Genomic DNA, 27,996 nt, shown 5'->3' on the forward strand with positions numbered 1-27,996 from the left:
TTTTTGGCAATATTAAATGTACGGTTTTATATACCATATAAATATTATTCGGTTTTTAATTGAATATATAGTCACTGCAAGGTGATTTTCTTCTTATAAGATTTATTTGTAGTTAAATAATACAAATATTTACTACATTTATGTGTTAGAGTTAGGAATCAACCTAGTTTTTGGTGTCGAATCGTACAGCACTTGACATGAAAGCCGAATATTATTTATTACAACTTTCTTTGGGCTTCCGGTGCAACTTACCGAGTGGCGCATGTATTTTAATTTTCTATTAAATGAGCCGCCGGCTCGGTTGCCATTCATCTTTTGGCCAGCTCATGGCCATGTTCGCTGTTCGCTGTTCGCTGGTTGCCTTGGTTTGCTCTTTAAACTGAATGCCCAACCCTCCAGTTTTGTCCCCTGGCTGGCTGATGTAACCCCGTGGGCTACTTAATTTGGGCTTGTCACGATAGCATCAGGGTCCCCCATTTCCATTTCCATGTCCATTTTCCATTTCCATTTCCACGTACAGTATCCAGCGACGGCTGCTTTCCTTGGCCCATCGCGCGTTTGTTGTTTTAATTAAATTTACCCGGCTCTGGGCACAGTTCATAATGATAAGAATGATAATGACGGCCAGACAGTTACTTTCACTATTAATTTTTGATTAACTCGCGTCCCTTGAGTGGGTTAAGTTTGAATGATTGTAGGCTCTAGGATTAATTAAGTAATTTTCCATTGAAGGGCAAATATGGATTTTAGTTCTGTATGTAATTGCTGCCGATCAGCAGCAATGAAAGTTCCATTATAAGTTTCTGTGGATAATTTGAGCTCCGTTCACTTCCTGACGTTCTTTGACAATAATACTTGCATCGATTGCACACGGCTTTGTCCACAAAGTACTTTTCATTAACTAGGATTGTACATCCCAAGTTCGGCGACCAGAAACAGCAAAATTCTTTAATGGAATCTACAGTGATAAATGCCTATAAAGTGACAAAGAAATACTTTTCAGGCCACGACTTACATTTTACCTCAAAACCGTTTGGTACACATTCAGAAAACGCACTTTCCCTTTCGAGTGCATATTTTAAAATTGAGTCCTGGTCATCCTTATGACAATGGTAGCCAATGGCATTGCCATTGTTGTTACTAATTTGCGAGCAACATCCACAATCGTAGTGATCATGACCAGCCGCTTAAAATACAATAAATAATGGTGTAGTACTTAGTGTTTTACCAAAATTGTGGGTACTTACAATGATTGTGATAACAATTCTCTTCTAAAGTTATTCGGCAAAGTAAAAAAAACACTAAAAGCTGTATTAGCATTCTCATAAAAGATATTTTTAAAGAATGTGTATTACATTTTTCGAAAGCTGTGTCATTGTCAACTTGGATAAAGTGTGAAGTGAAAATATGGCTTTTAAGCTGGCCAGCAGATGGTCTATTACTGATTTTCAGTTAACGCATACTCATTAAATCACATACTAAAGAGGGTATCTGATATGTAGTCGACCATAACTATGGGCACACTTTTATTTCCAGTTATGGTTAATTTTATAGGTCCAAAAATAAAAAGTTTGTACAAATGGCTATCCCAATACTACAGTGCATTGAGTTTATCCTGACATATGCAGAGTACCAGAACAGCCAGCAAAACTAAGGATCCATGGGCCGAGGCCAAATTACTGCCATCAGCAGGATCATCGATATAGGTTTTCTTTACTCCACTGCAAAATTGCTTGCATGTCTTGCAGCTATATATTTTGCTATCGTAGAATTTCCTTCCGATTACCACAGAGCATCCCATTTCCGGTGACCGGAAGCAGCAAAATCTTTGTATTTTCCCTATTGTGCGATAGTAGTAAGCATTGCATTTCTCAATTTATTAGGGACTCACGAGTTATAGCAAACTGGTCCGGCAGGCAATCCGCATACCTATTTCGCAACTCCCCAACTCCTTCCTCAACCGACAAGTCATCTTCGTAGTGGCAATAGAAATCAGTGCTGGTACGGATGGTATTTTCACTTGTGCAATTTGCGCAAATCGGAAATGCAATTTCATGATCAGCTATGTAGTCCAAATAAAATGCGTTCAAATTGAATACAAATTTAGTAAATAATTTACCTGAGGAGTACGGCTTTGTGGAAGTAAATAAATTTTTAAGGTTAATCGAGTTCCCGCATTTGAAACCCAAACAAATGTAAATTAGTAATACAAAAAATTTCATTTCATAATTTATATATGAACTGAGTAACTCCGTCCATTTGACACTTTGATCATCGCCTAATTTGCTTGCCTAAGGTTTGAAAAAGTTAGTTTTTTAATTAACTGAATATTTAGTGGTGGGTAATGGTTTGGTTTCCGTCTCACTAAAAGGAATTGATTTATTTATAAATATTATAACACAAAATTTGATACAATCCCAGTCCTTAGGCTTAGTGATCCGCCTTACCAAATCCACAGTTCGCAAAACAGCAGTGCTAATATGTATCCATATTCCGGTATCTCATTGTTTACGCCTGACTTTTCGTCGTCAGAATGTTTCCATTTGGAACAAGATCCTCTGCAAGTATCGCAATAATCGGAGCTTTTATCGAACAGATTCCTTCCGATGAGAGCTGAACATCCCGATGTCGGCGACCAAAAGCAACAATAGTTTTCTACTTCTCCTGTAATTGGGAGGATGATATTTTGGACCTATATCTAGGTTCTGACTCTTAAACGAACCATGAATAATGTAGTCCTTTGGTACACAATGCGCATACTCATCATCTGTCTGTCCAAACTTATTCTCAACCTGTCTTTCATCTTCGAAGTGGCATGTAAACCCTGTATTTATATGCACGTTCTTTATGTTTTCACAATTTCCACAAATAGGAAAGCGTTGTTTATGGTCAGCTGTGTGAGAAAAAAATTTTAAAACTCGAATCCAATTTCTAACTTTGTTTACAATTACCTACATCGTAAGTCTGCCTAAGGCCCTTCTGATATGTTGCATTTATCGAAATGGTGCCTTCGCTGACCACAGAAATGGAAAGTATTACTAACACTAATTTCATTTTTATTATTTTTGGAAAAAACATGAATAACATTTTGTTCGATGCCTACTTGATGACAACCAACAAAAATCTACTTAAATTAATAATTGAATCTTACTGCTTTACCAATTTTGCTATACTCTTAAGCTTCCTGCCGTCGTTGCCTTATTAAAAAATAACACGATATGACAATCCAAAGGAAGTATGTCGTTATAACTAAGTGAAGAGCTTTATGAAAAACCATACAGGAACTCTATTATGAAGTTGAACTCACCACAAATACAGATTATAATAATCCAGTAAAGAATTGAGTACGTTAATCCGAAGCTCACGTACGTATTTGTTTTCAGTGCACAAGTAACTGAGGTATAAATGATTATGGAGATCAAGTAAACTGCCTCGATAATTATGTAGCTCCAAATTGGTAGGGGAGACCACTGCAAATTACCAATAATTTCAAATACATAAATTATAATAATCAATGCAAATTCATTAATACCAAAAGCAATGAGTAAGATAAACACAGGGATGCCAGCATATGGAAAATTCCCCAAAGAAGGTTAAACCAGTCTGGAATTGAGCCAAAAATACAAAACTTAAGTAAATTTATTTATATCCATATTTAGTTTTTTACCCGACGTTTGACCAGGGCTATAAGGATCCTTCAATCCTGCAAGATTTTATTTATTTACATTTTTTATTTAATAAAGCTGGAAAATTTCTCAAAAGTTATTTACGAAAAAACTCCACCAAGTGTGCGGCACAAAGGAAAAGCGTAAGAAAAGCTATTATTGTGCAGCCAATTCGTAGTTTCATACAAAAACAGAATTTTTCGGCTCGCCACATTTCATAAACGATTGTTTTTATTTACACAATATTTTTTAACCGCTTAGTATGTATTGCTTGGGAAAATGACGATAAATCCAATGCTACTCAGTATCTCAGTTGCAGTTGTGAATAAAAAATGTCTTAATAGAAAGTTTTAAAATTATTCCCTTTGTTAGTTAAAGTTAGTTAGTGAAAGTATCACTCCAGTCCCTCCACAATATTTTCAGTTTCTCTTGCTGTTATTTGACGGTAGTATGAATATATTATATACATGAAATACGCTGTCAGTGCTTAAATAAAAAAGGTTATTAATTTTTTTGTTTTATTATACAATGTAACATACCTAGCCAAAAGAGAACGTAAATCCAATAGGTTAAATTGTGCCAAATACTCTCATTTATGATTAAATTCGAACCGATTAATGCTGAAATAATGCTGATAATAACAAAGTAGACTGCCTGAAATGCTTGAACCAACAGAGTTGTCCAAAACAGCCAGCAATATTGCTAAATCCATTACTTCTTGAAAACTGGCTATATTTTAATTAGATACATACCGATAAGATTGCGAATATTAGTATGCACGATGCCAAGATGGTTAACAAATCCGGTATCATTTGTAAGAAAGTGTAGAGAAGTCGTTCTAGATAGTCAAAAAATATATAACAAATGGAATGGATTCGTCGAAAATATTTAGTCAATATTACCTGGGAACTTATGGTGCGTTTCTCGGAAATAAGTTCCTGTCCAAACATTAGAATTAGTCTACACACATATTTGAAAACTTAATATTTAACAATGTATAAAAATATTTACTATTTAAACCAAGCAGCATATAGTCTATGTTCATGCCAGCCAAAAATATTCCAATCAATGCAATCAGTATACATCCCTTTTGCAAAGTTATACAGAAGCAGAATTTGTTAGCCAAAATCATAATTTTAGACGTTTTGACAGGAAATGCAAATATGTTATTCTGAATAATATTCGTATTTGATCGAAAAAATTACAATTTTTTATAGTTTTGTTTACTTTTGTTTGCCATTTCTACTGATAGTTTATAAAATTATTAAATTTCTCGGTCTCACTTCCAATATCTGAGTAACGGGTATCTGATAGTCGGGAAACTCTTTCTTGTTAAATTTTCAAACATTCCTTCGTTATTTTCTAAAAGAAAGTTTTTTATGAATCGTATACGACATACGTAATTTATTTACATAGCAGAACTTTTAGCCAATATTATTATGAGCACGCCCAGATGTTGGCGCCAATTTTAAACGAAATTACCTTCTCATTTTCCGCAATATCCTCTTGATTGTGGCGTGGGAAGTATTAACTTTTTTGCATAATTACAATTTCAGCAATTTGTATTATGGCCTCATTAGCATTACCCTAGAATTTCCAACTTGATGTGTGTGTCGTGTTTCTCAGGCACGCGTGGAATCGTTTTCAGTTCTCATCAAGATGCTAATGAAATTATAAAGAAAATTGAGTCTGCCATATTAGCACAGCAAAATCGTTATCCACACTTTTGGCTTCCTCTCACTGATGAACATGTGGTAAAGAGCACACATTGAAATGTTATTGTGTTCTATCATCTTGAAATTAAATTTGCTGTCCTCCAGTTCGTTTTTGAAGGCATCCTCTTACTTATCAACACATGCTGGTCTAAACTGATCTGGATGCGACTTTACATAATAATATGAGTAAACTTTCAGCAAACAGAAGAGATCGATTCCTGAAAAGCTGGATCATAAGTTACGAGAACAGAGTACTTTAATATATATGCTTTACCCAACGTCACTAAATTCACCAAGACATAAAGAAATGCAGGCACTGCACTTTTAAGGAACGGATTGCGCACATTTATCAACGCATTGAAGACGATGTAGTAAGATATCATATGAATGATGAACATGGCCATCCAAATGAAAACGATCTTTAAGATCTTCTAGAAAGAATTTTATAGGAATTGGAGGAGCAGGAAGTATTTTTCTCACCGTCATAACAGAGATCAGCAGGATAACTGCAGCTGCGATCATCAGTGCTATATGAAATACATTGAACCATTTCGCATATACATCAGTTTTGAATGCTGTTGTATGGGGTGACATATTGCTCTCAAAATTATATTTTCTTACTTTTCCAACTCACTCTTCTTGTATATAACCTCATCAACAGTGGTGCCTGCGTTAAGGAATCCGAAAAACAAGGTGTAGAATGAAATTATGATGCATCCAGAAGTCAGCGAGATGCAAAAGCAAAATTCTTGTCTGACCAGCTTTCTTAAAAATGGCATCAAAAATATGAAAAATACGTTGCTATAAATTTTCAAAATACAGTTCCATGTTTGACAAATAATGCCAACCACTTTAAACTGTAAAACATCTTAAACTTTCACTTTCTCCACTTCAGCAGGCGCAACTGAACTGCTGCACATTCCATGGTTTTAGGTCACTGCAGTCTTTTTTCAACAAAGTTTCGAGCGACCTCGACCTCCCCCGGAAACTTTAGCTTTTCAGAAAAGTTAGACAGAGTCCCTTGGTCCCTGGTCCTTATTTTTGTGCACATTATCCACTGAGTGAAGTCAAACTGCTGCCTTTTTCCTTGCCTAATGCGTTAATTGAAAGCAGCAGCCGTCTAAAAATTATGCTTTCAATAGACTGGAAAATAGAGGAGAATTGGTAGGGTTTGGGATTAATAAAGAAAATATGTAGAGGATTTATATTGGCAAGAGTTTACTAACAAAAATGTAGCTCATAACTTTAGTTTAACCAGTACTTCAATGGCAAAATTTGTTCCGAGGGGAATTCAGCGAGCTTAACTTCTATAAATTGCCAATTAACCGCCAATTATAAAAGATTTTGTTAACAAACAAGAACTGATTAGGTGGCTCAATGGCAATATTTCATGGAAAAGATGAAGCATAATGAGACATAATATTGTCTTGGTGGTTTACTAATGAGGCTAATCAGCTTAGTGAATTGTTTTCCCAGACTTGATTATCTTGCTGCACCATATGGTTGCTTTATTTGTGATTGATTGCAGCATCAATTTATTTGTCATCAATACCAACATGTTGGTGCTGATGGCCCATTAAATGTCAGGGAAAAGAAAAAACAAAAAGTAGAGTAAGCTAAAAAAAGGCCATGTCACATATCATAAGCCCCGCTCCGAGTTCCTAGCCAATACACAGATCGAAGGAATCTCCTTCAGCCACTTCCAGCAGCCACTGGCAGCTCATCTATCATCATTGCCACGAGTCCTTTCTATCCGGGATGCTTTTACAGAGTCCTGTATCCTCTCTGCCCTCGTTTGACGCCCTGACACTCTGACACCCCATCCCTGGCGTATTTATAGCATCTTAATTGAATTTCAATTTTCAATTTCGCTTTTAATTGAATTCAATGAAAAAGTGTCGATGAGACGGTATTCAGCATGGTCCCATCCCCATCCATCCCCGTTTATCCTTACCCCCAAAACCCCATCCCACCCCAATCCCCTGCACTTGTTGTTGATGCTGTTTATTCAGCTGCCACTTGAGCACCGCCTGGCTGCCTCTTGATGGCGCCATTCACGCCACAAAGCTTCCCACTGAGCTCCCAGCACTGAGAAAAAGTCCGTGCGTCTGTGGACATTAAATATTGAAACAAACAGCCTGTTAGGTACATAAACGCGGAGTCCGTAAAAAATTAGAGAAAACTAAATAAAAGGATGAAAATGTAATATTAAACAATGGCATAATTTCAAATTAAGTGTAAGAATTAGTTTTTTCTGTGTACACCTAGAAACTAATCATCCTATCCACAGCAACACTCACCTGGTTAAGAAAATAATTATACTCGTTCCTCGTAGAGCAGAAGGGTATACTGTATTCGTTGAATAGTACTAAACATGCCGAGAAAATCTGGCCTTGTCCGTTTGTCCGTCCGTCCGTATAAACGTAAACGTCCCCGTATAACGTAAAATTCTGTTACTCCCACCAATAACTATTTTTACTATATATACTATTTACTATATTTACTATTTTCTTGCCAACTTCTATGGATATGGCAAGCAAATGTTCTCACTAACATTAGCTGAGGTATCTGATAGTCGAGAAAGTATACTATATCGTTTCCCTTGTTTTATTTTGAACATAACGTTATTATAGTTACTATTAATAATTATAGTTATTATTTATTAATAATATTTAATAGAAAAGTATTTCACTCCTTTGGAAAAAGGCCTTTCTTTTTTGCTAGTGCACATTTAGGTTTACTAAAACGACCAACAATTGGCTTGATGTGATTGCGCTCATATTTTGCACTCTGATTGGTTTGTGATTGACTGAAAAGTTGTAAATTGATTCGACTGTGGGCAAGTGTGTACCAATGCATGATAAACAAGCAAATTTCGCTGGTTAGTGGGTTCAGCAATAAAGCACCAGATTGTTGATCCCCACACTTTAGGAGCGATAATTGCGGTCGGTGGTGTTTCATGTTTTACAACGATAATTTAATCACAGAACTTGTAGTGATAGAGGAAAAGGCTCTAACGTTTTTTTACCAGGCAGCACCTTAAATTTCCATTAAGAATTCCCGAATAATGTCAACATGTGCCACATACATCATAATGCCGTTGGAAAAAAATCTGTCACCACCGAAGCGAATCAGACGAATAGAAATTCAAATGAATGCAACTTGCATGCGAAATGAGAATTCCGTGCACCCACCTCTGTAAAATAGCACAGCATCATCTGCAATTTGTATCTGTATCTGGGTATCTGCACGTTGAATCTGCATTTTGCTGCCGGTCTGGCTTATTATGCGACCACCATTCCTGGGTGCCATCTGTTTATGAGTCGGCATTCATCATCGTGTCATCGTATGTGAATATGGGGCTCAGCCTATATGAGATTTGTGCCACTCAACACAAGACGAAATATGCCAACAATAGACCCTTTTCCGAAATTTGCATTCTGGGGTTGAAGGTGACAACAGCTCAGCGTCTCCCCCCTGTTCTTCCACTCCGGGAAAATTGGCCCCAAAGAAAAGCCGAGCAAAAATATCAACCAGCAAAAAGATGAATGCAAATTACTCTGACAGTAAATCGGCGCCCGGAGCAATGTCAGCGTTTTATTGCTAAGATATGCACATTACAGTCCCAGATTTGAGGGATGTAGATCTTGATAGCTCTGATCTGGGGAAACTCCACTTTGCTTAGATAAAATATATAGTCGCCTAATAGAAAATTGATGGGGAATCGCTCCAAATTCAATTTGTATGCCATCAAGAGATAGTTCCTAATCGATGTGCAAGTTGAGTGGGTAGTGGGATGAAAGGTGTCCTTCTGACAGGTTCTGTAATATTAAGTCATCTGTGCAATCGATTATTTCCTTTAGCAATATTTATGCGATTATTTACTATTTTTCCTAAAATAGAGTAAGGAAACTAAAAGAGGACAACCCACTGGAGACCACACACCATTTGGTCATTGCGAAAATTGAAACCTTACCCGTTTTGTGTCGTATAGTTGATTGGCCTTAGAACCGAAATAAAGGAACAAGAAGCCGAAACACACATGCGAAAAACAGGCAACCAACGCAACTAAACGATACCTCGTACTTCTTACACAAAAAACGGGGACCATTTCAATGTATTAAATCGCGCAATGATTTAAATAAAGTTGGAAGTACTCTATCTTCTCAAACTTAAATATGGAAAATATTCCACTAAAAATGTAATATACCCGTTTTTCGCAATGACTACCCTGCAAAAAAAGTGTCAAGTCAAGCGAATGGACAAAGAATGGCTAAAAGAGCTGGCTGGAAAATAAGTTCTCGATGTCAGCGGCAGAATGTTGAGTTGACCGGCTACGTCTTTTGTTTTAGCCACGACATTATTTACGAGCATCGTGCCAGCGACACGCACGGAAAACCAAATAGCCAGCTGCGTTCCCGGCCATAAGGACAGAATGCAGGAAAATAGGAGAATAGGGAGTACGTGCCCCACGGGACGACTTCGTTGGCACGTCTATTACCTTAAGAGTCTGTTGCCAATTTGGATTCCTCTTGCTTTTTTCTTGCTACCACATGGCTGACTTTCTTCGCATCGACTGCACCTTGATTAATGCGCTGCCAGGACACGGCATCCTTTCAGTTTCGCCATTAGCAAATGCTGTGGCTACAGGCATTTCCTTTGTTTTCGTTTCCGTTGTTAAATTGTCACCGATTTGTTCGGATGTGGCTTATTTCATCTGCCCAATGGACTATTATTTATTCGACCCAGGTGTTGGCGGTTCGTGGCAGGGAAGTTGATGGTGATGAAAGTGAGATGAAACTGTTGAATAAGCTGTGATAAAAGCATTTAAATAAATTAAAGAGGAAGCTGCGTTTGTATATTCATTAACCGAACGGTTACAGTCACTATCATTTGATCAGATTTTCATAGAAATAGGAATGCATTGACAAAAATTAAATCAGAATTTATTTACAAAAGTAATCGAAAATAATGTAGAAAATTCGGCCAGACTTTGTTTTACACCACAGGAAAGTGTGGTGCTACAGACATATTTTCCCACACGACCCACATGGGTTTCCCTAATTTGTGCGAATGGCTGTCTCGGGAAAACATAAAACCCCATCAAATATGTGTTCGTTTTGAATGGGCCATAAAATCAAAGTGAAAACAAGCAAATCGCCCATCGCGTAGATCTTCTGACTGAGCCCCAGAAAATGTGGCTCCAACGGGAATCCACTCCAAGGCCTCGCGCTGAAACAACCAACTTTGGAATACTTGTGGAAGGACATGGAACCCGTGCTTGTGCCCTGGTGTCTGCCATTTGCCACCTGCTTGCCATGCGGCGCACGATTCAGCGCAAAAAGCTTGTAATTCCTGTCTCAGCCCGAAGGATGTAATTTGCAATGTTGCAGCAGGTGGCAGCGGTTGCAGCTTGGAGTGGCATGACATGGAGTCAGGGTGGGCGGCAATTGCAGCCGCTGCAGCGTGCATTTTGTTGCATTTAATGTTGTCGGCCTGGGCCAACGGGTCGTATGTGCAATATTTTTCGCAACTCCAATGCCTCCGGCCAATGGTGTTGCATACTTTCAGGCTGCCTGTTAGCCAAGGAAGAAAATATTTTCCGAATTTCAGTACAGCAGCTGGGCCAAATGCTTGCTAAATAAATGAAAACTGGCAGGAGCTAACGAGCCAGAGAAAAAATAAATTATCACGAAGCATATATGCAGCTAAAAACTCTAAAAGAGATTTAAGTTTAAGGCAGAGCTGCACACTCACAAGTAAAAATATATTTCTGTGTCTGAAAACTCTGCAATTTCAATTAACAGTTGTGGAAAAACTGCCAAAAACCGCAATACGTGAATATTTGAAATGTGCAATTGAAAGTCATAAATTGTTTAATATTCAAATGTGGCTGCTATTGGCATAATGTAAGAGAGATGTTTTTATTACTAGTCACAATTGTGAATCGTACCTCAAAAATATATTTAAATGTCGGAGTTCAGTGACGTGACGTTGACAGCCTGCCATTGAGGCAGAATAACATTCAAATTAATTAAAAATGCTAAATTATAAATTTGTTTCCTGCATATTACGGACCAAGCGGGAAAGAGGTAGTATTGAATGTATTGATTTGGAAATGCTGCTGATTAACCCTCAAAAGGCACAAAGGACACATTGAAACTCTGATCATGGAAATAAAAAGGAAAGCTCTTTGATCAATTATAGATCGAAATCACCTCAAAACTTCGTACTGTTCGAGCTCCATTAGTCGTGAAAGTTAAGGAAAATAACTACAAGCTGGTTTTACAACAAACGTATGCTAGTAATTTATGTGACTAAAGTAGAGTATCGTATAGAGTTTCCCGCACCGACTTAAATTATATTTTTCCACCTACCGGACGAAGATTTCCTCCTTGTGGTGCTGGGCTGCAGTTTCACGTGGCCCATTCCAGGAACTCTTTTATTACTAAGCCGGTTACCCAATAGCTTAACCCGGAGGATGGATTCAAGCCATCTTTCGCTTCGGTTGAGGGCTGCTCTGCAACCTGAATGCCATGGCGGCCCACATGAAAATTCGTTGGCAACGAACTCAATCTTCCTAATCGCCTGGCCACCCGCCTCAACCAGGCTACAAGGATGCGAGGATACAAGGATGTGAGGATGCGAGGATGCGAGGATACGAGGATGCCTTGACAATGTGTCCGCACATACTTAATCGCACAGATGGGAGGATGGGAATCCGTTGCGGCTTTCAGCGCTTCAGCTCCGGGATGATATAAAATCTATGCCGAAAGCTTTGGCAAATGTCGCCTCTGCTGTCGTTGTCGTGTCTTCGTCTAGGTTGTCTGCAACTGTTTCACTTTAGTCGCTTTATTTTTTATGAGACGGAGCAGATACTCGCACTAGGGTGATGCGCTTCATTTGGATCAGAAATTACGTCGCTCTCATTTTTCAACAAATCGAAGCGAGTTAGAAGGAAAGCCAAGTTGAAAAAGGAGTTTATTGAAATGCCTGTTTGTTGCTGTTCCCAGCATATTACATTCCAATGGAATCCAAAAAACGACATCGACCCACCCTGGTACACACTAGTACACCATCCGCACACACACACAAGAGCATCTGTCACTGTGCAATGGTGTTTGTGCTGGCGCTTATAAAAACACAGACACACACACTTACACTTACAGGATCTCGGTTCGTGTCAAAAGAATTTCTGTTTGATTGCAGAGAATAAACAAGCGAAGGCAGCTCCATTCGCCATATAACGTGGTGCAGAATGTGCTCCTGTCCTCTGGCGTTCGCCACTCGACTTATTTTATCCTGCCTGTGGCTTTTCCTTCATTTTTTACTCAGATCTCGTACGAGAATCCTTAACCTAGGCGTTTAAATGTGGTTTCCCATTTTATAGCCCGCCCAGCAGTTGTAATATATATTTTATGCCAAAGTCCCTACTTATAAATAATAATGCAGTACAAGCGCATTTTCAGCTCTTGAGTTGCTAAACGCCTGCTTTACGTCTCAGATTTCTTCGATAAAATGTTAAAAAAAATATTGCCATAAATATAATTTTGAGGTACAAAAATTGTTATTCTTTAGCATTCAAATATAGGCTTCTTGGTGGAATAAAACAAGCTTATCTAAGGCCTCAAATAAAAGCCTTTAAATAAAAATGCATTTCGAGGGAGTTTATAGCTTTTCTTTTTTAGTGCCCGATGGCTTTGGTTTTCTACTTAAATGTGTTAAATAAATGAAAGTTGAGCCAAGTATTTGAAAAGAGTAATGCATTAAAGCGGATGTATTTTATTTTTATGTAACTGGAACCCTAAAAGCTAAAATTGATTACCGCCCATAAACAAGTTTTAAGTAATATGAAAAAAGCACCCCTCAGAAATGTTTCCACACCCATTGTGACCATAATTTGCTGGGAATTCCCACATTAACAAAGCAGACACATTTTAGTCCCTTGACTTTGCCACTCCGACTTTCATTCTGTTTTCCTTGAAAACTCCCCGACTTGGAGGTATTGATTTATTGGATCGGCTGTTTGAGCTGATAATTCCGGCCTGCGCGAAGGGTAGGAACGAATTCAGCTGGCCGACGAGAATTGAAGTTACCAGAACACGGCTATTAATAGGCCGGCCACAACAAAAACCGACTAATCTGTTACCAAATATCCACTGGGCTTGGCTTATCTGGCCTGTCTGCGGCCATAAATAACCCAAACACTTTAACTGCCCCAGTCAATTAGCGGCGATAAATCTGTGCTTCGATTTACAAACTGCACAAACAGCGGGAAATCGTGATAGCAATATGCTAATTTTGAATTTTGAATTTGAGGGTAATTGTAGTGCGTGTACTTTCACGGCCACTGGGAGAGTGTTTGCCTTTTGATTTGCAAACGCGGTCGGCGTGTGTTTATATTTTCCCTTAATGGCGGCAATGTAAATACCGATATAGGCATGTCTACTGCCACGATTTCAATTTTCTGACAGCATTAAGGGCTCCACATAAGGCGTAGTCATAGAGCTATAAAAGCTATAAAGTTGCACTTTAATTGCAGCCATGGAATCAGCAGTCAAAGGTGATATATGACTCCGTACTGCATGTACTCGTGTGTACTTGTACTTTTGCCATTCTGACAACACACTTTGAATCCTGACAGCTCAATTAAGTTTCTTTTCAAAGACAATTGTCCGTGAAATTGAAAGGAGGCGGAAAGCAATGCATGGAGCCTTTTGCAAGGTATACAATTTCCTGCGTGGGCCTCTGTGAAATGTATGCCACTGTTAAATATCAAATTTAAATGCCACAAGGTGGGCGGACAATTAATTCGCTCTCAAACGAGACGCCCATCACGTACGAATCCGTAAGAACCATAAATCGCCAGGAGGCTGCTGATTATAGATTTATATAAGGCCTTATAAATTCGCGGAATAGCTGAGCATTAAATTAAGGCGGTTAATTGGCCTGCAAAAGCACACAAACTCAGTGCACTACTATAAACAGCAAGTGGGTCTTTAAGATATGCTTTGGAATAATTTAAATGCTTATAAAACAGTTTCTCCACATTTAAGGTCCTACATCTCCGAGTTCTTGCTGCAGGCAGTTTCTTGTTTAATATTTTCGTAATACGTGCATCGTAATTAATCCATTTAGTGCTATTTATGTATGCAGTGCTGTTTATATATTATATAGAAATGGCTTGCATAATTAATAAAAATGGAGGGCCAAGTGTATATTTGCCATGTTGTTGAGGATCCTCTTGGTCGCCCATCTCTTCCCAAGGATATGATTACCCAATGGATGCTAATACCCCATCGTCTGCTCACTTTTGCAGCTGAGGACATCCACCTAAACGATTTATACACCCGCTACCGCCAGAGGCTCCGCAAGTCACTCTTCAGATCGGGATTGTTAACTTCGCTGCTGGCATGTGTTGTGTCCATAATAATTGGCATCGTTTACGACCAGGTGAGTCCTCAGCACACTTGGATTGCCTGAAATGGCTCACCAGGCTTGGGCACTGCGAAAATTTCACTATTCAGTTCACTATTTTTGGAATATCAGAAATGAAACTTATATGTGTTCCGTTTTGCCAAAGATATGGTTTCTGAATTCTGGAAACATTAAATAAATATTATTTTGCCAGAAATTATTTGCAACTAATTATATCTCTCTCTGTTTTCTGTGTGGAATGCGCAGCACCTGGTGCAGACCATGCTCCTAGTCCTGGCGGCCCTAATCTCGGGATCCATTCTCACGGCTCTGCAGTTTCCGGCGGTGCTGAGCTCCCCGGCTGCCGCCTTGGCCTTCGCCATCGTCACCACCTTCTCGCTGGGCACCATTGCGGCCATCACCGGGGACGAGCTGGCTCCCCTGCCCATGTACGCCCTCTTCCTGGTAAGTCTATGTCCGGTGCAATTGCACTCCTCGGGGGATTATGCTACTTACGGCTCTCTCTGCAGTGCATCCACTCCATGCTGCCCATTTCGTGGCCCGTTTCCGTGGTGCTGGCCTTATTCATGACCGCCATTCACATCGTTTACCGGATCGGCACAAGTCCCGACTACGCGCCCAATTTGCCAATGGTAAGTCCAGCCATTTATTTGCATTTCGCCTAGATCCCCACGAATGGTGGCCAAATCCAACAACGGGATTCGTTTGCATATGATGGGGGATTACAATTATAATTCCGCGAGTCGGCTGGGACAACACACATTTGGCTAGAATCTGTCAATTTTAATAATACTTGATGTTTAGGGTGACTTTCAGAATAATGGGACATGGCAGTAGCATGTCCAAATGCAGTTTTGTGTGGAACTACAGACTTTTTTCGTTTGTTCTGTAAACAATCCTGGTACTTACTATTTACTGGCTTGCTGTTTTCCAAAGATAAATGGCCAAAGGTAGATTTAAGCTACATGCCGCTGAGATATGTACCTTGTTTCCTCATAATAATAAGAAGAGAACAAATGTCTTCTATTAATCCGAACGGAATTTCTCTGCTTAATGCTCAGTTTTTCACTTTTCCCCATTGCCACAACTATTTAATTTCATTGCGCCAGCTGGGTGAGATATAATTTGTTCCACAGCTCGTTTCGATTACCCTTACTGCCTGGCTTCCCCAGTGGGTGGCGCAGTGATTCCCCGTTTCCTGCCAGTCCGGAATCCCCTGCTCCGTGATTGTTAATTAGGTTGCAACGCGTTTTGCCGCGATGCAGGACACAAGGATAATTGCCATCTCGGGTTAGACACTCGTTATTTATGGAACGTGCTCAACCGCTCTTGTTTGTATATCTTCCCGCCGCTCTCAGCTCTTCGGGGAGATTGTGATGCTGGCCAGCGCCTCCGTTTCCGGTCTCTACTACCGCATCATGTCGGATGCAGCCCACAACCGCACCGTGGACGGAACCAGGACGGGAATCGAGCAGCGCGTGAAGCTCGAGTGCGAGCGGGAGCAGCAGGAGCAACTGCTCCTCAGCGTCATTCCCGCCTACATCGCCGCCGAGGTGGGTACACCAGGGTAGACACCAGGGCTAATCCCCTAACTATTTTAATTTACAAAATTTAATCAATGCGTTGCAAAATTATCAAAAAGTTAGCAAGTGTTATTCAATAGATATAAGCGATACATAATAATCTGCAATCTTCATACAATTTTTAGTTTATCGCGATTTTAACAAGTCTCTTTTCTCCTGAAAAACATGTGATAAATATATTTGTTCCATCAATGCTTTGAAGAACAATACATTTTAACGGAGTTTAAGTGTCTTTTATTATTTGCCAACTGCATTTTCATGCCGTTGGGGCGTATACGTAATATCAAAGTAATATTAATACTGTTGCTTGTGCCTCCTTGGCAGGTGAAGCGCAGCATCATGTTGAAAATGGCTGATGCCTGTCAGAGAGCCGGAGGACAGGCGTCCACCTCGGCCACCCGGTTCCACGAGCTTCACGTCCAGCGGCACACCAATGTCACCATTCTCTTCGCGGATATTGTCAACTTCACGCCCCTTTCAAGTTCCCTCACGGCCAGCGATTTGGTGAAGACTCTGAACGATCTGTTTGGACGATTCGATCAAATTGCTCAGGTAAGCTAGATGGAATACAAGAAAACTAGTAGGTGCTAACTGGGGTTAGCTTAAGCTGAAAAAAGATCCCAGTCTAAAGCTATTTCCCAAGCAGAAGCCGTCGAATGAATTCTAATTAGAGAATCACTCAAATTAGATTTTCTGGTATATGCATTTACTTAAAAATTCTTTATTTTATTATATGATCTTGCTATAGAAACCTTTTTCACATATGTTAAGCTCCTGTATGGACATGGAAAACCTTCTAAATTAATGAACACTGCACCATGTGCAACCACTCCAAATAGTAATTAATTGCTCCATTCCCGCAGGAGAACCAATGCCTGCGTATCAAGATCCTGGGCGACTGTTATTACTGTGTGTCCGGCCTGCCCATTTCCCGGCCCCAACATGCAACCAACTGTGTCAACATGGGCCTGCAGATGATCGATGCCATCAGGTGAGTGGGTTTCGCGTGGGCATCGGTTTCAGACGGCTCGGCAGCGCCTGTTGGTAATGCAAACATTTGCATTGGACCCGTCATCGGGTGTACAACTTGTTTGTCTTTCGCTCCTGGCCATCCTTTGAGTTTCAGTCGGAGCTCCTTTGGCAAGGCCATTTGACACCGTGATTGCTGGCTTTGCGGCTAGCTAAATCTTTGTTAACTGGGCCAGGAAGCGTCCTTTGTTTGCTTAGTTTTGCACTTTGTTTGGGGGCTTAGGAACGAGTGATTAAAGCTTAAATTAATTTGAGGTGTAATAAATTTAAAGTATTGTATAAGCTCTCTCTTATTATAAGTATAGTTTTCTATAAACTGGGTAAGCTTTACTAAAAACTCTTTTCTCTTCAATGTATGCTCTACTTTTTAAACGAGTTTTACGTTTTTTTCCTTAAATAAAATAAATAAATAGTTTAAACGTTATCAGGAGTTCTCAATTAAAGCTGTGCAGTATTTACACTTTAATGGGATATGGCATACAAACAAAAATAAACAGGAAAATAAAACAAATATTCTTTTATTACATTTCACTCCAATTATAAGCGTGACAACGCATTGCATCTGTTAATTGCATCTGTGGCAGATATCCAGGCTTTAATTGCCGCCAGATACACAGATATTCCACTCGGAGTCACATTCTGAAGCCCTCGTTTTATAGATGACCATTAAAAACGTATTATGCTATAAAGGCACACGAATAAGATGAGTCCAAAAAATAACACAGAAACATCATGAAATACAATAAACAATATCGACACAAAGGCCATTTTATTACACGCGAGAATTTATGCACAAGTGGCCTCAGGACGAAAAGGAATCCCTAATTTTGGCTTTTGCCGGCCGTTTTCCATTCCATTTTTATTGGTCTCTGTGCATATTTCCATTGTTTATTTTCCTTCGCTGGCCTTCCTTTATTCTATTGCTTTTCGGATCCGTATCCGTGGCCTTTTAATCTTTGCTCTTAAGCTGGCTTTGTTCCTCCCGCAAACTTGGTCAAAAAGCTGCCGCTACTGTTGACTTTCGGGGTGCTTAACAAGCCGCCAGGGAAATGCCAAAAGTTTCTGAGCCGAAAAGGCAACATTCATTAAATTATGAATTGCATCTTCGGTTGGTCGCAGAGCCAGAACAATATAAAACTTTAATATCGCTGGCCTCTTGCCCCAACATGTATGCTACGAATTTCCACGCAAAGTCATTTCCATTTATCTCTTTTAGCTCGGAAAATATTTACACAAATTATGCAGCTCAATCAAAATTTGTGAAACTTTTTGTCTTCCTAAACTTTGGCACTCTGACATTCACAGTGCCCAAATCCGGATCGAAAATCAGTTTCCTTGTTTGTCCTGTTTTGCGGCCATATCCATATCCTGCTCGCCAAATGGTCAGGAAGGGCACGAGCAAATAAAACCCTGAAGGACTCCCAGGCGATTTGGACTTCGATGCGGCTCATTTGACCCCGACGAAAGGCCAAAGCAAATGCTGGTTAACGTTAATAAGTCAAGAGGTTCTTTTCGACCAGCACTCGGCTTCTAGCCATTTTCTGTGGGACTGGGTTTCCTGCTAGCAAACACCTTTGGTGCTGCGAATACACTTCAAATATATTATATTATATATTAAATTATATTAAAATATATTTGTCGTATCATTGTAATAACTATTTAAATTGTTTATACGGACTTTAAGACTGAATACCCAAAAGGACGCTATGGTGGAGTTCTTGACCATCAGATACCCTGTACTTATTTTTAAAAATTGTGGGCTTTTTGCGTAGATGGTAGAGTAGATGCCAAAAGAATGTGCGTGCTTAATCGCAGCCTTCTAGCCTTGGTAGCTCCCGAGATCCAGAAGTTCATACGGACAAGGATACGGACAAACGGACATGGATATACACGTATGTCGGAAAGGCTTTCTTCTACCTGTAGCAGGTGCCGAGATTCTTGTGCAATTTATTACGATACTCGTATGTCTTGTGAGATAGATATATTTCTTAGTGTACCTGTAAGTAGTGCTCTGCCGTGTCCGCTAACCGATTCCCCATATCATGCTCGTCCATCAGGCTAGAGTGGAGTCGACGTGGTCCGCTTGTGTTTTATGGCCCATAAAATTGTTAATACGACGGCAGCAACTAGCCTGTAGTTGTGTGCGCATATCCTTGTATCCTTTGTGCTCCTTGCATTGTTTGCTTGCCCTTCGCTTATTTCATTCCCACTCGCTTATTCCGGCAGACACGTGCGTGAGGCGACCGGCATAAATGTCGACATGCGAATTGGCATCCACACTGGCAACGTACTCTGCGGCGTCCTTGGCCTACGCAAGTGGCAATTTGATGTTTGGAGCGACGACGTTACATTGGCCAACCACATGGAGAGCGGCGGTGTCGCTGGGTAAGTGTGTGTGTACACTGGGGAAAATATTCATAAAAATATACAATTAATATATTATCTTTAGTCTCCATCCACTTATTTCAAAAGGCTTTATTCGATATACTTAAGTAAAGTTTGAGTATTAGTAATCATGAATTTCCTAAAAGCCAAACTAGAAACGTGCCTAAATATTGAAGCTCATTATAGTACTACTTCATCATAAAATTGTAATGAAAACCTGCTGATTGGAAGAAAACAATTAGTTTAGCTCCTCACATAATAATGATTTAATGGAACTTGAAGCAAAGTGCTAGGCTTTTTTAACAGTGCTGCGAGCGCTTCTTTTATTCCGCCAAGGTGCTCGTTCGAATGACAAAGCTGATGAGCGAGGCGAACGAAAATAAATAAACAAAACGAGGAGCCAGCGGCTCGTAAGAATGGGCATAAAAGTGGGCAGGAGGCGCCTCTAATGGCGGTGGCATCGCAAAGCGAGTCAAGCACTCGTAATGGCAATTTAAATTAGCCTCGGCGTGGTCCCAATTAAAGGGGTTTCGGTGCGGGTTCGCACACTATTCGACTGCAAAGGCTGAAGAGCTGCAATTCGGAAGAGAACCACAAAGGAATTTTCAATTAAAGGATACCTACATATGCCCAATTTTTTAATTAAATGCTTGTACCGCAGCTGAAGCTGAAGAATTTCAAATGAGTTTTATTGTTCAGCCCAATTTTATATGACGAGCCGCTTGCATTTCAGAGCATTTTCGCATTAATGCGGTGGTAAAAAGAAAACCATGACATGCCTTATAATATTTTTAATACAAAAATTTCAGCTCCCATTTAAATCCAATTTAGCAGCCATTACCATTTCAACCATTCGCGTATAATTAAATTTAAAATATGCGCCAGCTCTCTTTAATTCTTTTTCCATGAGATTCCGTATGTTTGCTTTGCAAATACCAAGTCTTAGGCTCTTTCCCCGCTTTCACCAGTTTGACTTTCATACTTTCACAAACAAACAAGCAAGTTTCTTTTGGTTTATTCACTTCGCGTGCCTAAGCCTAAGCAGATCCTTCGGATGAATGCCAGCTGAACATGGTGAAATGTTTTCTTTTATCTTACCTGCGGTCACACACGCAGACTTCAATTATTTGGAATTGAATTGAAATGCTTCAGTCAATGAGGCGGAAAACACTCAGACGCCTCAATTCCTTCTTCATGCACGAATTGCTCTTCCTCAGCAAAAATATAAACACATTTGCCTAGCATCCCAGGATAAATGGACGTAGGCGGTGCCAGGCTAAATTATTTGTGGGTGTACACTGGAAAAGCAGTGTTGCATATATATGTATATTGAAAACAAGAGAGAACGCCATTGTCGAGTTTCCCGACTATCAGATACCCGTTACTCAGCTGGTGGAGGTGTGAACAAGAAATTTCAACATTTTTCTGACATATCGATGTAATGAGGGAAAACCCATAATAAAAAGAAAACAAATTTAACATATATTAAAAACTTGCTAGCTTTTATAGTTCCTGAGATCGAGAAGTTCATACGGACGGACAGACAAACGGACATGATCAAGAATTTTTGGACTTAAAGGGGTCGCTTCCTTCTACCTGTAGCATTTACTTTGCGAGTAAGGGGTTAATAAAATATATAGCAGAGTCATGCTTGGGTTAAGGTTTCACTTTTTGGTATAAAATAAAGGCTTCTCATATGGTGAAATATTTAAAAGGATCATTATTATAGGGTTTCCTAATTGAAAATGTAAAAAAATGAAAATGTACTTCTTTATATTACAATTTTTATTCACTTATTTTGTGTAATTGTGAGAGGGAAAACCATTGGGAATTGCCTGTCAGCATCCAAACATTTTTCATGCGTGCGTTTATCCTGCAGGCGTGTCCACATCACGAAGCAAACTTTGGACTTCCTGGGCGACAAGTTCGAGGTGGAGCAGGGAGAGGGTGGCAATCGAGATGCGTATCTGGCGGATCACAAGGTGGAATCGTATCTCATAGTGCCACCGAAACCAGCATACACCTACAGCGTTCCACGGGTGGTGGAGTGCATTGAACAGAACGATCCCAGTCCCACCACCGAGGAGACCAAGGAGCTCAAGGAGTTGGATCACTCGCATGAAGCCACCGATGTCTCCGATAGCCTACTTCCTGTAACTGTGGCCCCACCTCCTGCAATCGCCGACGAGAAGATGTCACCCACTTCGACTAATAGCCAGGATGCCCCTTTGCATGCCCCTCTCGCCTCAGCCGCCTCCATGTCCATTAAGGAGCTGTCCGAGGAGGAGGACGAGGCCGACGAGGCCACCGCAGTCACCGAGCCGCTGATGCTCAGGGATCAGGATGGCAAGAGCGGCAAGGAGCCCAAAGCAAATGGTGGCCATCGCGGCAGTGGTGATTCCGCCGCCTCCGAGTCGGCGGCCAAATCCGCTGCCCTTTCCCTGCCCGCCGATGATCTGCTCAGTATGAGTGGATCAGAGAGCGGCATCTCCAACAGCGGAGCCCAGGCGCCCACCTCGAATCCGGCGAGTGTCACACCCACTGCGGCCGCCCCAGCCGGAGCAGCTTCCTCCGTCTCCAACAGCCTCACGGTGGCCGAGGCACCGGAGAGATCTCGCCGGAAGTTGTCCGTTCAAGGTGAGAATTCGAATGGGCGAACAAAATATCTACCTTTACTTATTAGGCAAATAGTTGAAGTATTCAAGACAAAGGGATTAAACCTGTTAACTTACATGTATAACTTTATAAGTTTATAATGCTTTATCGTTATAATGTTACACGGAAACGAGATGTGCATATATTAATAATTAATTTATTTCATTTGCCAAGGGTAGCCTTTATTTTTTAATGTAGTTCTTCTGCTCACACTCCTCCATCCATCCACCTGCCATCAATCAAAGCCTGTAATGGGCATTAACACCTCAGTCCTGCTGGCAATAGCTCTTATTTATGTGTCCCTCCCACCTCCGTTTCATCCGTTTCGCCCAACCAGGTCTGATGTCCTTCGCCGACAGACGCCGTTCCTCCGGAGCCTTCATCGAAGGACGCAAGCTGTCCATCCACAGCGGAGAAAGTTTCCGCAGTCATGCGGGTAAGTAGCCTCCACCTGCCCCACTGCACCCAGTTCTCTGCCAATATAAAACGCAACAGTTGAAAATCACTTTCACAAATGAGCTCAGGTTATGCATAATTTTATCGCTGGCAGGGCAACTTTTGCATCGTAAATTTATCGCAGGCTGCATTTGTTTGCGGATTGCCCTTTGTTGAAACTTTATCCATGGCCATGGAACATGGACCATGGACCATGGACCCTGGACCGTGGAGCGTGGAGCGCGGAGCAGGGCAATTAAGCTCCTTTGACGGCCCAGCTGGGCTGATTTTTCTCCCTTGTGGTACTATATAATTTTTGAATTGGCGGCTGGGGCAGCAAAAAGCTGCACGTGAGTAACCACCAAGAACCACGAGGAGGTCCTGTGCTGGTTTATGAGTTTTAATTTGCCAAGGACATCGAGTGCGCCATGTGGCAAAGTCACTTTGATGGCATTTTTAATGCGAATGGGTGACTTTTAATGAGCTTGTCTGGCTGGCCACCCAGTTCCCAACCAGCAAGCTGAACTGTAAAAACTTTTCTGCTTTTGAGGTGTAATAATGCTGGCGATTTGGGGCAGATTCATTATTAATGGGATCATGGTGGACCGAAATGTTGTCGTAAAATTGTCGGGACATTTGGCGAGCTCACTAAAAACTATCACAATGTCGCTTGTTCTCACACAATGTTTTGTTTAAAACGTTCGAAGCTATTTAGCAAGAGTTCAGGGTTTCTAGTATCTTGTAGATTTTGTATCTTGCTCATTTGTATAAAATGGAACTTAAAAATGGTTCGCAAAATATGATCCATTCACATGGAACTGGGCTGCGTGCAACATGCTCGTTGCACAAAACTTTAATTTTACGTTGGACCCTTTCAGGCCATGTCACACGCAATCGGCCCTCGTCGAAGATGACCAAATATGTGGAGTGCTGGGGGGCAGATCGACCCTTTGCCAATATTGCCGAATCCAAGCTGGTGAAGAACATCGGACTGGCGGTAAGTTGGGGCCGAAATCTAATAAAATGGCCTCTGGTTGGCGGGGTAAGGGAAATCCAATTCAAATGACCAGGGAATATTGGCAAATTGGATAGGACAAAGCTTGGCTTATAAACTGAAAACAGTGGATATATGCAAAACAGTGGAATAACATAAACTATTTATTTTTATCTAAATGTTACTAAATATAAGTAGTTTCTCCATTTTCATTTGTATTTAAATTTCACTACAAACTTGATGTTGATTCTGTTTGATGATTCTGATAAATTTTAAGACTTTTCCCTGTTTCATATAGGCCATATTCACTGTATATTCATGTAAGCGAACTCTACTATATTGTGTGTGCCTTTCGTTTTTGCCCCCTTTCCTGTCCGCAGAGCATCGCCATGATTGAATCAAATTTACTGCCGCCGGAGCGTAAATGTTTCAATTTTAATTTCTTTGGGCCGCCCACGGAGCTGAAGCCGTTCACCATGTGGTACCGCAACACGCCCCGGGAGGCCATGTACCGCGCCCAGCCGGATACGCACTTCCGGTTCGACCTGATATGCGCCTTCGTCCTCTTCCTCTCGCTAGCCGTCGTCCAGCTGATTGTAATCGAATTGTAGGTGAGATCAACTCGCATTAACGACCCCGTCGACTCATCCCTGCTCTTTGTTCCTCGACCTGCAGGAACCTGGCCCTGCTTGGATCCCTCCTGGCCAGCTTCGTCTCGCTGGCCCTCTTCCTCTACCTGAGCAACATGTCCGTGCCGGATGTGCACTCCTCCGCCACGGAGCGCAATGGTCCCGGCCAGGTGGTGGCCAGCAGTCGCTACTTGCGGCTGGCCATGTTCGTCGTGGTCAACATCCTCATTTCGTCCTGCGCGGTGTTCAGTGTGGTAAGTCCCTGCGCCAAAGGTATGCCAGTATCGTTGAAAGGGTATGTGCAACGCAGACGGAGCGTTCCCGACCCTTATTTTAATCATTCCTTTCCGTCTGTCTGTCCGTCCGTATGTTCAGTTTCTATCTAATACTAAAGTAACGGGTATCTGATAGACGAGCAACTCAGTGTTCCGCGGTACGCGACTAAATTTTGTGGAGATGCGCATTGAAAAGTCTCAGTATTCAAAATAGGTCAGCTTGGATATTTTAATTAAGAAAGGGTGCATGGAATATATTTCCAAATCAGTTATCACAGATTTTAATTCGTCACCACCACCTCATGAAATACGCATTAATCATTCTTGTCCGTCTGTCCGTCCGTCCGTATGTTCAGTTTCTATCTAATATTGAAGTAACGGGTATCTGATAGACGAGCAACTCAGTGTTCCGCGGTACGCGACTAAATTTTGTGGAGATGCTCAGTCTCAGTATTCGAAATAGGTCAGCTTGGATATTTTAATTAAGAAAGGGTGCACGGAATATATTTCCAAATCAGTTATCACAGATTTTAATTCATCACCACCACCTCATGAAATACGCATTCTAGATAAACTACACCGTGCCCGACGGGGTGAACAAGGAGCCGTCGTCCAATCATACCATCCTGAACAGCAATTTTTCGAGTGAGTTCATAAACTCCACCTTGGGGGACATGCAGCTGTGGGAAATCGACCATGCCATACCGATTGCCCCGGTGTTTCTGTATTGCTGTGCCATAAGTTTGGCAGCGATTTCTGCCTTTCTGCGATCTGGATTTATCCTCAAGCTGATTGCCATGCTGGTGGCCGTAATCGCACAGGTCACAGTCCTTGGATACAGCGATCTCTTTGAGATGTACAACGATACCAACATTAAATATGGGTGAGAAAAAAACTCATCAAATAGACACTTACCTTATTTTTAAATCCGTATCTTCTGCTTTTCAGCTTGCCACTTGAGATCAAGGGATTCCTTTTGCTTCTGGTGATCATCTTAGTGCTGCACACCCTGGATCGCCAGGGTGAATATGTGGCTCGCACGGATTTCCTGTGGAAGGCCAAACTGAAGGTGGAGCAGGAGGAGGTGGAAACCATGCGTGGCATCAACAAGGTCTAAATGAAACATTTTAAACGCCCAGAAGCAATGCGATGCTTATTGAAATTGGATTTCCATCTCTAGATTCTGCTGGAGAACATCCTGCCGGCCCACGTGGCCACCCATTTCCTGCACCTGGAACGATCCACGGAGCTCTACCACGAGAGCTACTCCTGCGTGGCCGTCATGTTCGCCTCCATTCCCAACTACAAGGAGTTCTACGATGAGACGGATGTCAACAAACAGGGCTTGGAGTGCCTGCGTCTGTTGAACGAAATAATTTGTGATTTCGATAAGGCAAGCCAAACTGATCTTATATTTTATATAAGATATATTTTATCTTATACTTATATTACTATTTTCAGCTTCTCTTGAAACCAAAGTTCAGTGGGATCGAAAAGATTAAGACTATAGCAAGCACATATATGTGTGCCTCGGGCTTGAGACCCGGAAAGGAAGACGGCGCTACGGTAGGTGTAATCTTCCCTAGAACTCGCTCCAGCTATAATCTGTGTCTATCTCGTCTAATTTATATCTTTCCAACGCTTTCACTAATCCTGTAAATAACGTCCTGGCTCGATTGCCAATCTAGTCACGTAGCTTTGCGGTAAGTCTTTAAGGGTTTCGTCTTTAAAGTTGCGACATTCTCATTCTCATCTCCAAGCGATGATGAAATGCCCACATTATCAGATCCCAGCAGCTTCGAATTGAATGTATCCAATTTAACCCAAGGAAAACGCGACGGAATTCAGTTTAAATTCCAGCCTTCTCCCCCAATAAATCCCAATCGACCGAATGCTATTTACTGTTCAAATGCCTTTTAATCGCCTCTAAGAGCTTTAATTAAATTTTTACAACTACCTAACAAAGAGGAAATCAAATCACATTGGCTCAACAAAGGCCAGAGGAGACCAATAAAAAAAGGGTCGCCAAATGAGGGTCGAGTATGGGGCAGGGATTGGGATTAGCTGAGTCCGGAAGCAGGCGGAGGGTTTCTATGAGGCGGGGAGCAATGAGCACTAAATCGAATCGACTAACGCATTGCTTCTTTTTGTTTTCCCATTAAGGACGAGAAGCGCACGGAGGAGCACAACGTGGTCATTTTGGTCGAGTTTGCGATTGCTTTGATGTCCATACTGGACTCGATTAATCGCGAGTCCTTCCAACGATTCCGTCTCCGCATAGGACTCAATCACGGTCCGGTGATTGCCGGCGTGATTGGTGCCCAGAAACCACAGTATGACATCTGGAGCAATACGGTCAACGTGGCCTCACGCATGGACTCATGTGGCGTAATGGGACGACTTCAGGTGAGTGGGCATCCTGGACTCGGAAGTCATAGTCCTTTATCAAACTCAAACTCGAATATGGCAGCTTCTTAACAGTTGAAAACAAAATTTGGGTACCATAACTTTAATACCTGCTATGGAGTGTAGTAAGGAAAGTGAAGTAAAGATGTGAAGTAAATAAGTATTTACGATTTTATGTCAGGCAATACCCATAGATGTAAATAGTATTCGCATTTTTGAGCGCCCAGTAACATTTCTTGAACATTAGCATCACTATTGAAGTTCTGTGACATATTGTAGCGAATATATCAATAGACCCCTGTTATATACATGCCGAAACTAACAAATTGGCTGAAAAGAATCCTTCAAGTAAACCCAACTTTCGTTTCTCCCCAGACGACGGAAAACACGGCCAAGATATTGATGACCGCCGGCTACGAGTGCGAGTGCCGAGGCCTGACGTATGTCAAGGGCAAGGGCAATCTAGTCACCTACTTTGTAAAGACACCTTTCGATGGGAAGTTGTAGATCGCGAATCACCCAGTTGCTGTTGATACTATTTAGTGAATATTTATGATCATGTACACGTAGCCTAGGCCAAAAGTCACTTAGAAGCATCTTCTTATTTATTCTTATTCTAGAGCTTTTCATTTAGTTGTAATGGATTGCAAGCATTTAAAGTACGTTGCTCATCACACGCGCAGTTGAGTATTTGTTAGCAACAATTTGTTTTTAGTTAGTTGGTAGAGTAACTTGTTATTGACTGTTTCGTACGATTTGTTAGCTAATCTTATGCGAAGCCATCACT

At 41.1% G+C, this 27,996-nt stretch overlaps 7 protein-coding genes across 8 annotated transcripts in view; 1 reads left to right on the forward strand and 6 right to left on the reverse strand.

Annotated features, from left to right (window-relative positions):
- Nucleotides 1–27,996, forward strand: part of LOC6545709 (adenylate cyclase type 2) — a 38,359-nt gene that overhangs the window by 10,082 nt on the left and 281 nt on the right. The window contains exons 3-21 of one of the 2 annotated variants that reach the window (XM_015158609.2): nucleotides 14,700–14,833; nucleotides 15,065–15,262; nucleotides 15,328–15,450; nucleotides 16,177–16,371; nucleotides 16,726–16,953; nucleotides 17,265–17,392; nucleotides 19,657–19,815; nucleotides 21,695–22,452; nucleotides 22,808–22,906; nucleotides 23,784–23,902; nucleotides 24,280–24,506; nucleotides 24,575–24,782; nucleotides 25,373–25,686; nucleotides 25,752–25,914; nucleotides 25,984–26,196; nucleotides 26,265–26,369; nucleotides 26,492–26,506; nucleotides 26,967–27,209; nucleotides 27,585–27,996. The exon at nucleotides 27,585–27,996 is cut by the window's right edge and continues 281 nt beyond it. In XM_015158609.2, the coding sequence (XP_015014095.1) occupies nucleotides 14,700–14,833; nucleotides 15,065–15,262; nucleotides 15,328–15,450; nucleotides 16,177–16,371; nucleotides 16,726–16,953; nucleotides 17,265–17,392; nucleotides 19,657–19,815; nucleotides 21,695–22,452; nucleotides 22,808–22,906; nucleotides 23,784–23,902; nucleotides 24,280–24,506; nucleotides 24,575–24,782; nucleotides 25,373–25,686; nucleotides 25,752–25,914; nucleotides 25,984–26,196; nucleotides 26,265–26,369; nucleotides 26,492–26,506; nucleotides 26,967–27,209; nucleotides 27,585–27,716 (3,761 nt within the window). In that variant the 3' untranslated portion in view covers nucleotides 27,717–27,996. The remainder of the gene's footprint in view (nucleotides 1–14,699; nucleotides 14,834–15,064; nucleotides 15,263–15,327; nucleotides 15,451–16,176; nucleotides 16,372–16,725; nucleotides 16,954–17,264; nucleotides 17,393–19,656; nucleotides 19,816–21,694; nucleotides 22,453–22,807; nucleotides 22,907–23,783; nucleotides 23,903–24,279; nucleotides 24,507–24,574; nucleotides 24,783–25,372; nucleotides 25,687–25,751; nucleotides 25,915–25,983; nucleotides 26,197–26,264; nucleotides 26,370–26,491; nucleotides 26,507–26,966; nucleotides 27,210–27,584) is intronic. The other variant, XM_001973373.3, reaches the window with a different exon arrangement.
- LOC6545710 lies at nucleotides 619–1,340 on the reverse strand. The gene is made up of 3 exons (XM_001973374.2): nucleotides 1,248–1,340; nucleotides 1,016–1,186; nucleotides 619–958 (listed from the first exon to the last, which is right to left on the reverse strand). Exons 1-3 carry the CDS (start codon nucleotides 1,324–1,326, stop codon nucleotides 747–749), a joined length of 462 nt encoding a protein of 153 aa, XP_001973410.2. The 5' UTR covers nucleotides 1,327–1,340; the 3' UTR covers nucleotides 619–746.
- LOC26526398 lies at nucleotides 1,497–2,264 on the reverse strand. Its single transcript, XM_015158783.2, has 3 exons — nucleotides 2,120–2,264; nucleotides 1,892–2,062; nucleotides 1,497–1,839 (listed from the first exon to the last, which is right to left on the reverse strand). Exons 1-3 carry the CDS (start codon nucleotides 2,220–2,222, stop codon nucleotides 1,595–1,597), a joined length of 519 nt encoding a protein of 172 aa, XP_015014269.1. The 5' UTR covers nucleotides 2,223–2,264; the 3' UTR covers nucleotides 1,497–1,594.
- Nucleotides 2,375–3,100, reverse strand: LOC6545711. The gene is made up of 3 exons (XM_026977159.1): nucleotides 2,952–3,100; nucleotides 2,723–2,893; nucleotides 2,375–2,664 (listed from the first exon to the last, which is right to left on the reverse strand). Exons 1-3 carry the CDS (start codon nucleotides 3,085–3,087, stop codon nucleotides 2,444–2,446), a joined length of 528 nt encoding a protein of 175 aa, XP_026832960.1. The 5' UTR covers nucleotides 3,088–3,100; the 3' UTR covers nucleotides 2,375–2,443.
- On the reverse strand, nucleotides 3,168–3,976 carry LOC26526893. The gene is made up of 5 exons (XM_015158869.2): nucleotides 3,771–3,976; nucleotides 3,668–3,703; nucleotides 3,533–3,603; nucleotides 3,308–3,470; nucleotides 3,168–3,249 (listed from the first exon to the last, which is right to left on the reverse strand). The coding sequence occupies exons 1-5, from the start codon at nucleotides 3,877–3,879 to the stop codon at nucleotides 3,176–3,178; spliced, it is 453 nt and encodes a 150-aa protein (XP_015014355.1). The 5' UTR covers nucleotides 3,880–3,976; the 3' UTR covers nucleotides 3,168–3,175.
- LOC26526432 lies at nucleotides 4,039–4,833 on the reverse strand. Its single transcript, XM_015158794.2, has 5 exons — nucleotides 4,677–4,833; nucleotides 4,568–4,603; nucleotides 4,418–4,503; nucleotides 4,205–4,367; nucleotides 4,039–4,151 (listed from the first exon to the last, which is right to left on the reverse strand). The coding sequence occupies exons 1-5, from the start codon at nucleotides 4,795–4,797 to the stop codon at nucleotides 4,060–4,062; spliced, it is 498 nt and encodes a 165-aa protein (XP_015014280.1). The 5' UTR covers nucleotides 4,798–4,833; the 3' UTR covers nucleotides 4,039–4,059.
- Nucleotides 5,240–6,186, reverse strand: LOC26526632. The gene is made up of 4 exons (XM_015158831.2): nucleotides 6,015–6,186; nucleotides 5,861–5,955; nucleotides 5,655–5,811; nucleotides 5,240–5,598 (listed from the first exon to the last, which is right to left on the reverse strand). The coding sequence occupies exons 1-4, from the start codon at nucleotides 6,157–6,159 to the stop codon at nucleotides 5,507–5,509; spliced, it is 489 nt and encodes a 162-aa protein (XP_015014317.1). The 5' UTR covers nucleotides 6,160–6,186; the 3' UTR covers nucleotides 5,240–5,506.

The sequence above is a fragment of the Drosophila erecta genome, unplaced genomic scaffold (genome assembly GCF_003286155.1).
Source record: "Drosophila erecta strain 14021-0224.00,06,07 unplaced genomic scaffold, DereRS2 tig00000021-arrow-pilon, whole genome shotgun sequence".
NCBI classification, from domain to species: domain Eukaryota; kingdom Metazoa; phylum Arthropoda; class Insecta; order Diptera; family Drosophilidae; genus Drosophila; species Drosophila erecta.

Coding starts and splice junctions, on each gene's coding strand:
- LOC26526398 (XM_015158783.2), bottom strand. CDS start 2,222: ATGAAATTTTTTGTATTACTAATTTACATTTGTTTGGGTTTCAAATGC. Junction 2,063..2,119: donor CACAAAGCCGTACTCCTCAG/GTAAATTATTTA, acceptor TGGACTACATAG/CTGATCATGAAATTGCATTT. Junction 1,840..1,891: donor GGACCAGTTTGCTATAACTC/GTGAGTCCCTAA, acceptor ATCGCACAATAG/GGAAAATACAAAGATTTTGC.
- LOC26526893 (XM_015158869.2), bottom strand. CDS start 3,879: ATGTGGCGAGCCGAAAAATTCTGTTTTTGTATGAAACTACGAATTGGC. Junction 3,604..3,667: donor TAGCCCTGGTCAAACGTCGG/GTAAAAAACTAA, acceptor GCTCAATTCCAG/ACTGGTTTAACCTTCTTTGG. Junction 3,471..3,532: donor TATCTTACTCATTGCTTTTG/GTATTAATGAAT, acceptor GGTAATTTGCAG/TGGTCTCCCCTACCAATTTG.
- LOC6545710 (XM_001973374.2), bottom strand. CDS start 1,326: ATGAGAATGCTAATACAGCTTTTAGTGTTTTTTTTACTTTGCCGAATA. Junction 1,187..1,247: donor GAATTGTTATCACAATCATT/GTAAGTACCCAC, acceptor TTGTATTTTAAG/CGGCTGGTCATGATCACTAC. Junction 959..1,015: donor AAACGGTTTTGAGGTAAAAT/GTAAGTCGTGGC, acceptor TTATCACTGTAG/ATTCCATTAAAGAATTTTGC.
- LOC26526432 (XM_015158794.2), bottom strand. CDS start 4,797: ATGATTTTGGCTAACAAATTCTGCTTCTGTATAACTTTGCAAAAGGGA. Junction 4,604..4,676: donor TATGCTGCTTGGTTTAAATA/GTAAATATTTTT, acceptor ATGTTTGGACAG/GAACTTATTTCCGAGAAACG. Junction 4,152..4,204: donor TTACGTTCTCTTTTGGCTAG/GTATGTTACATT, acceptor TTTTTATTTAAG/CACTGACAGCGTATTTCATG.
- LOC6545711 (XM_026977159.1), bottom strand. CDS start 3,087: ATGTTATTCATGTTTTTTCCAAAAATAATAAAAATGAAATTAGTGTTA. Junction 2,894..2,951: donor TAGGCAGACTTACGATGTAG/GTAATTGTAAAC, acceptor TTTCTCACACAG/CTGACCATAAACAACGCTTT. Junction 2,665..2,722: donor AAAGGACTACATTATTCATG/GTTCGTTTAAGA, acceptor TCCCAATTACAG/GAGAAGTAGAAAACTATTGT.
- LOC26526632 (XM_015158831.2), bottom strand. CDS start 6,159: ATGCCATTTTTAAGAAAGCTGGTCAGACAAGAATTTTGCTTTTGCATC. Junction 5,812..5,860: donor TGCTGATCTCTGTTATGACG/GTGAGAAAAATA, acceptor AATTCTTTCTAG/AAGATCTTAAAGATCGTTTT. Junction 5,599..5,654: donor GGTGAATTTAGTGACGTTGG/GTAAAGCATATA, acceptor CCAGCTTTTCAG/GAATCGATCTCTTCTGTTTG.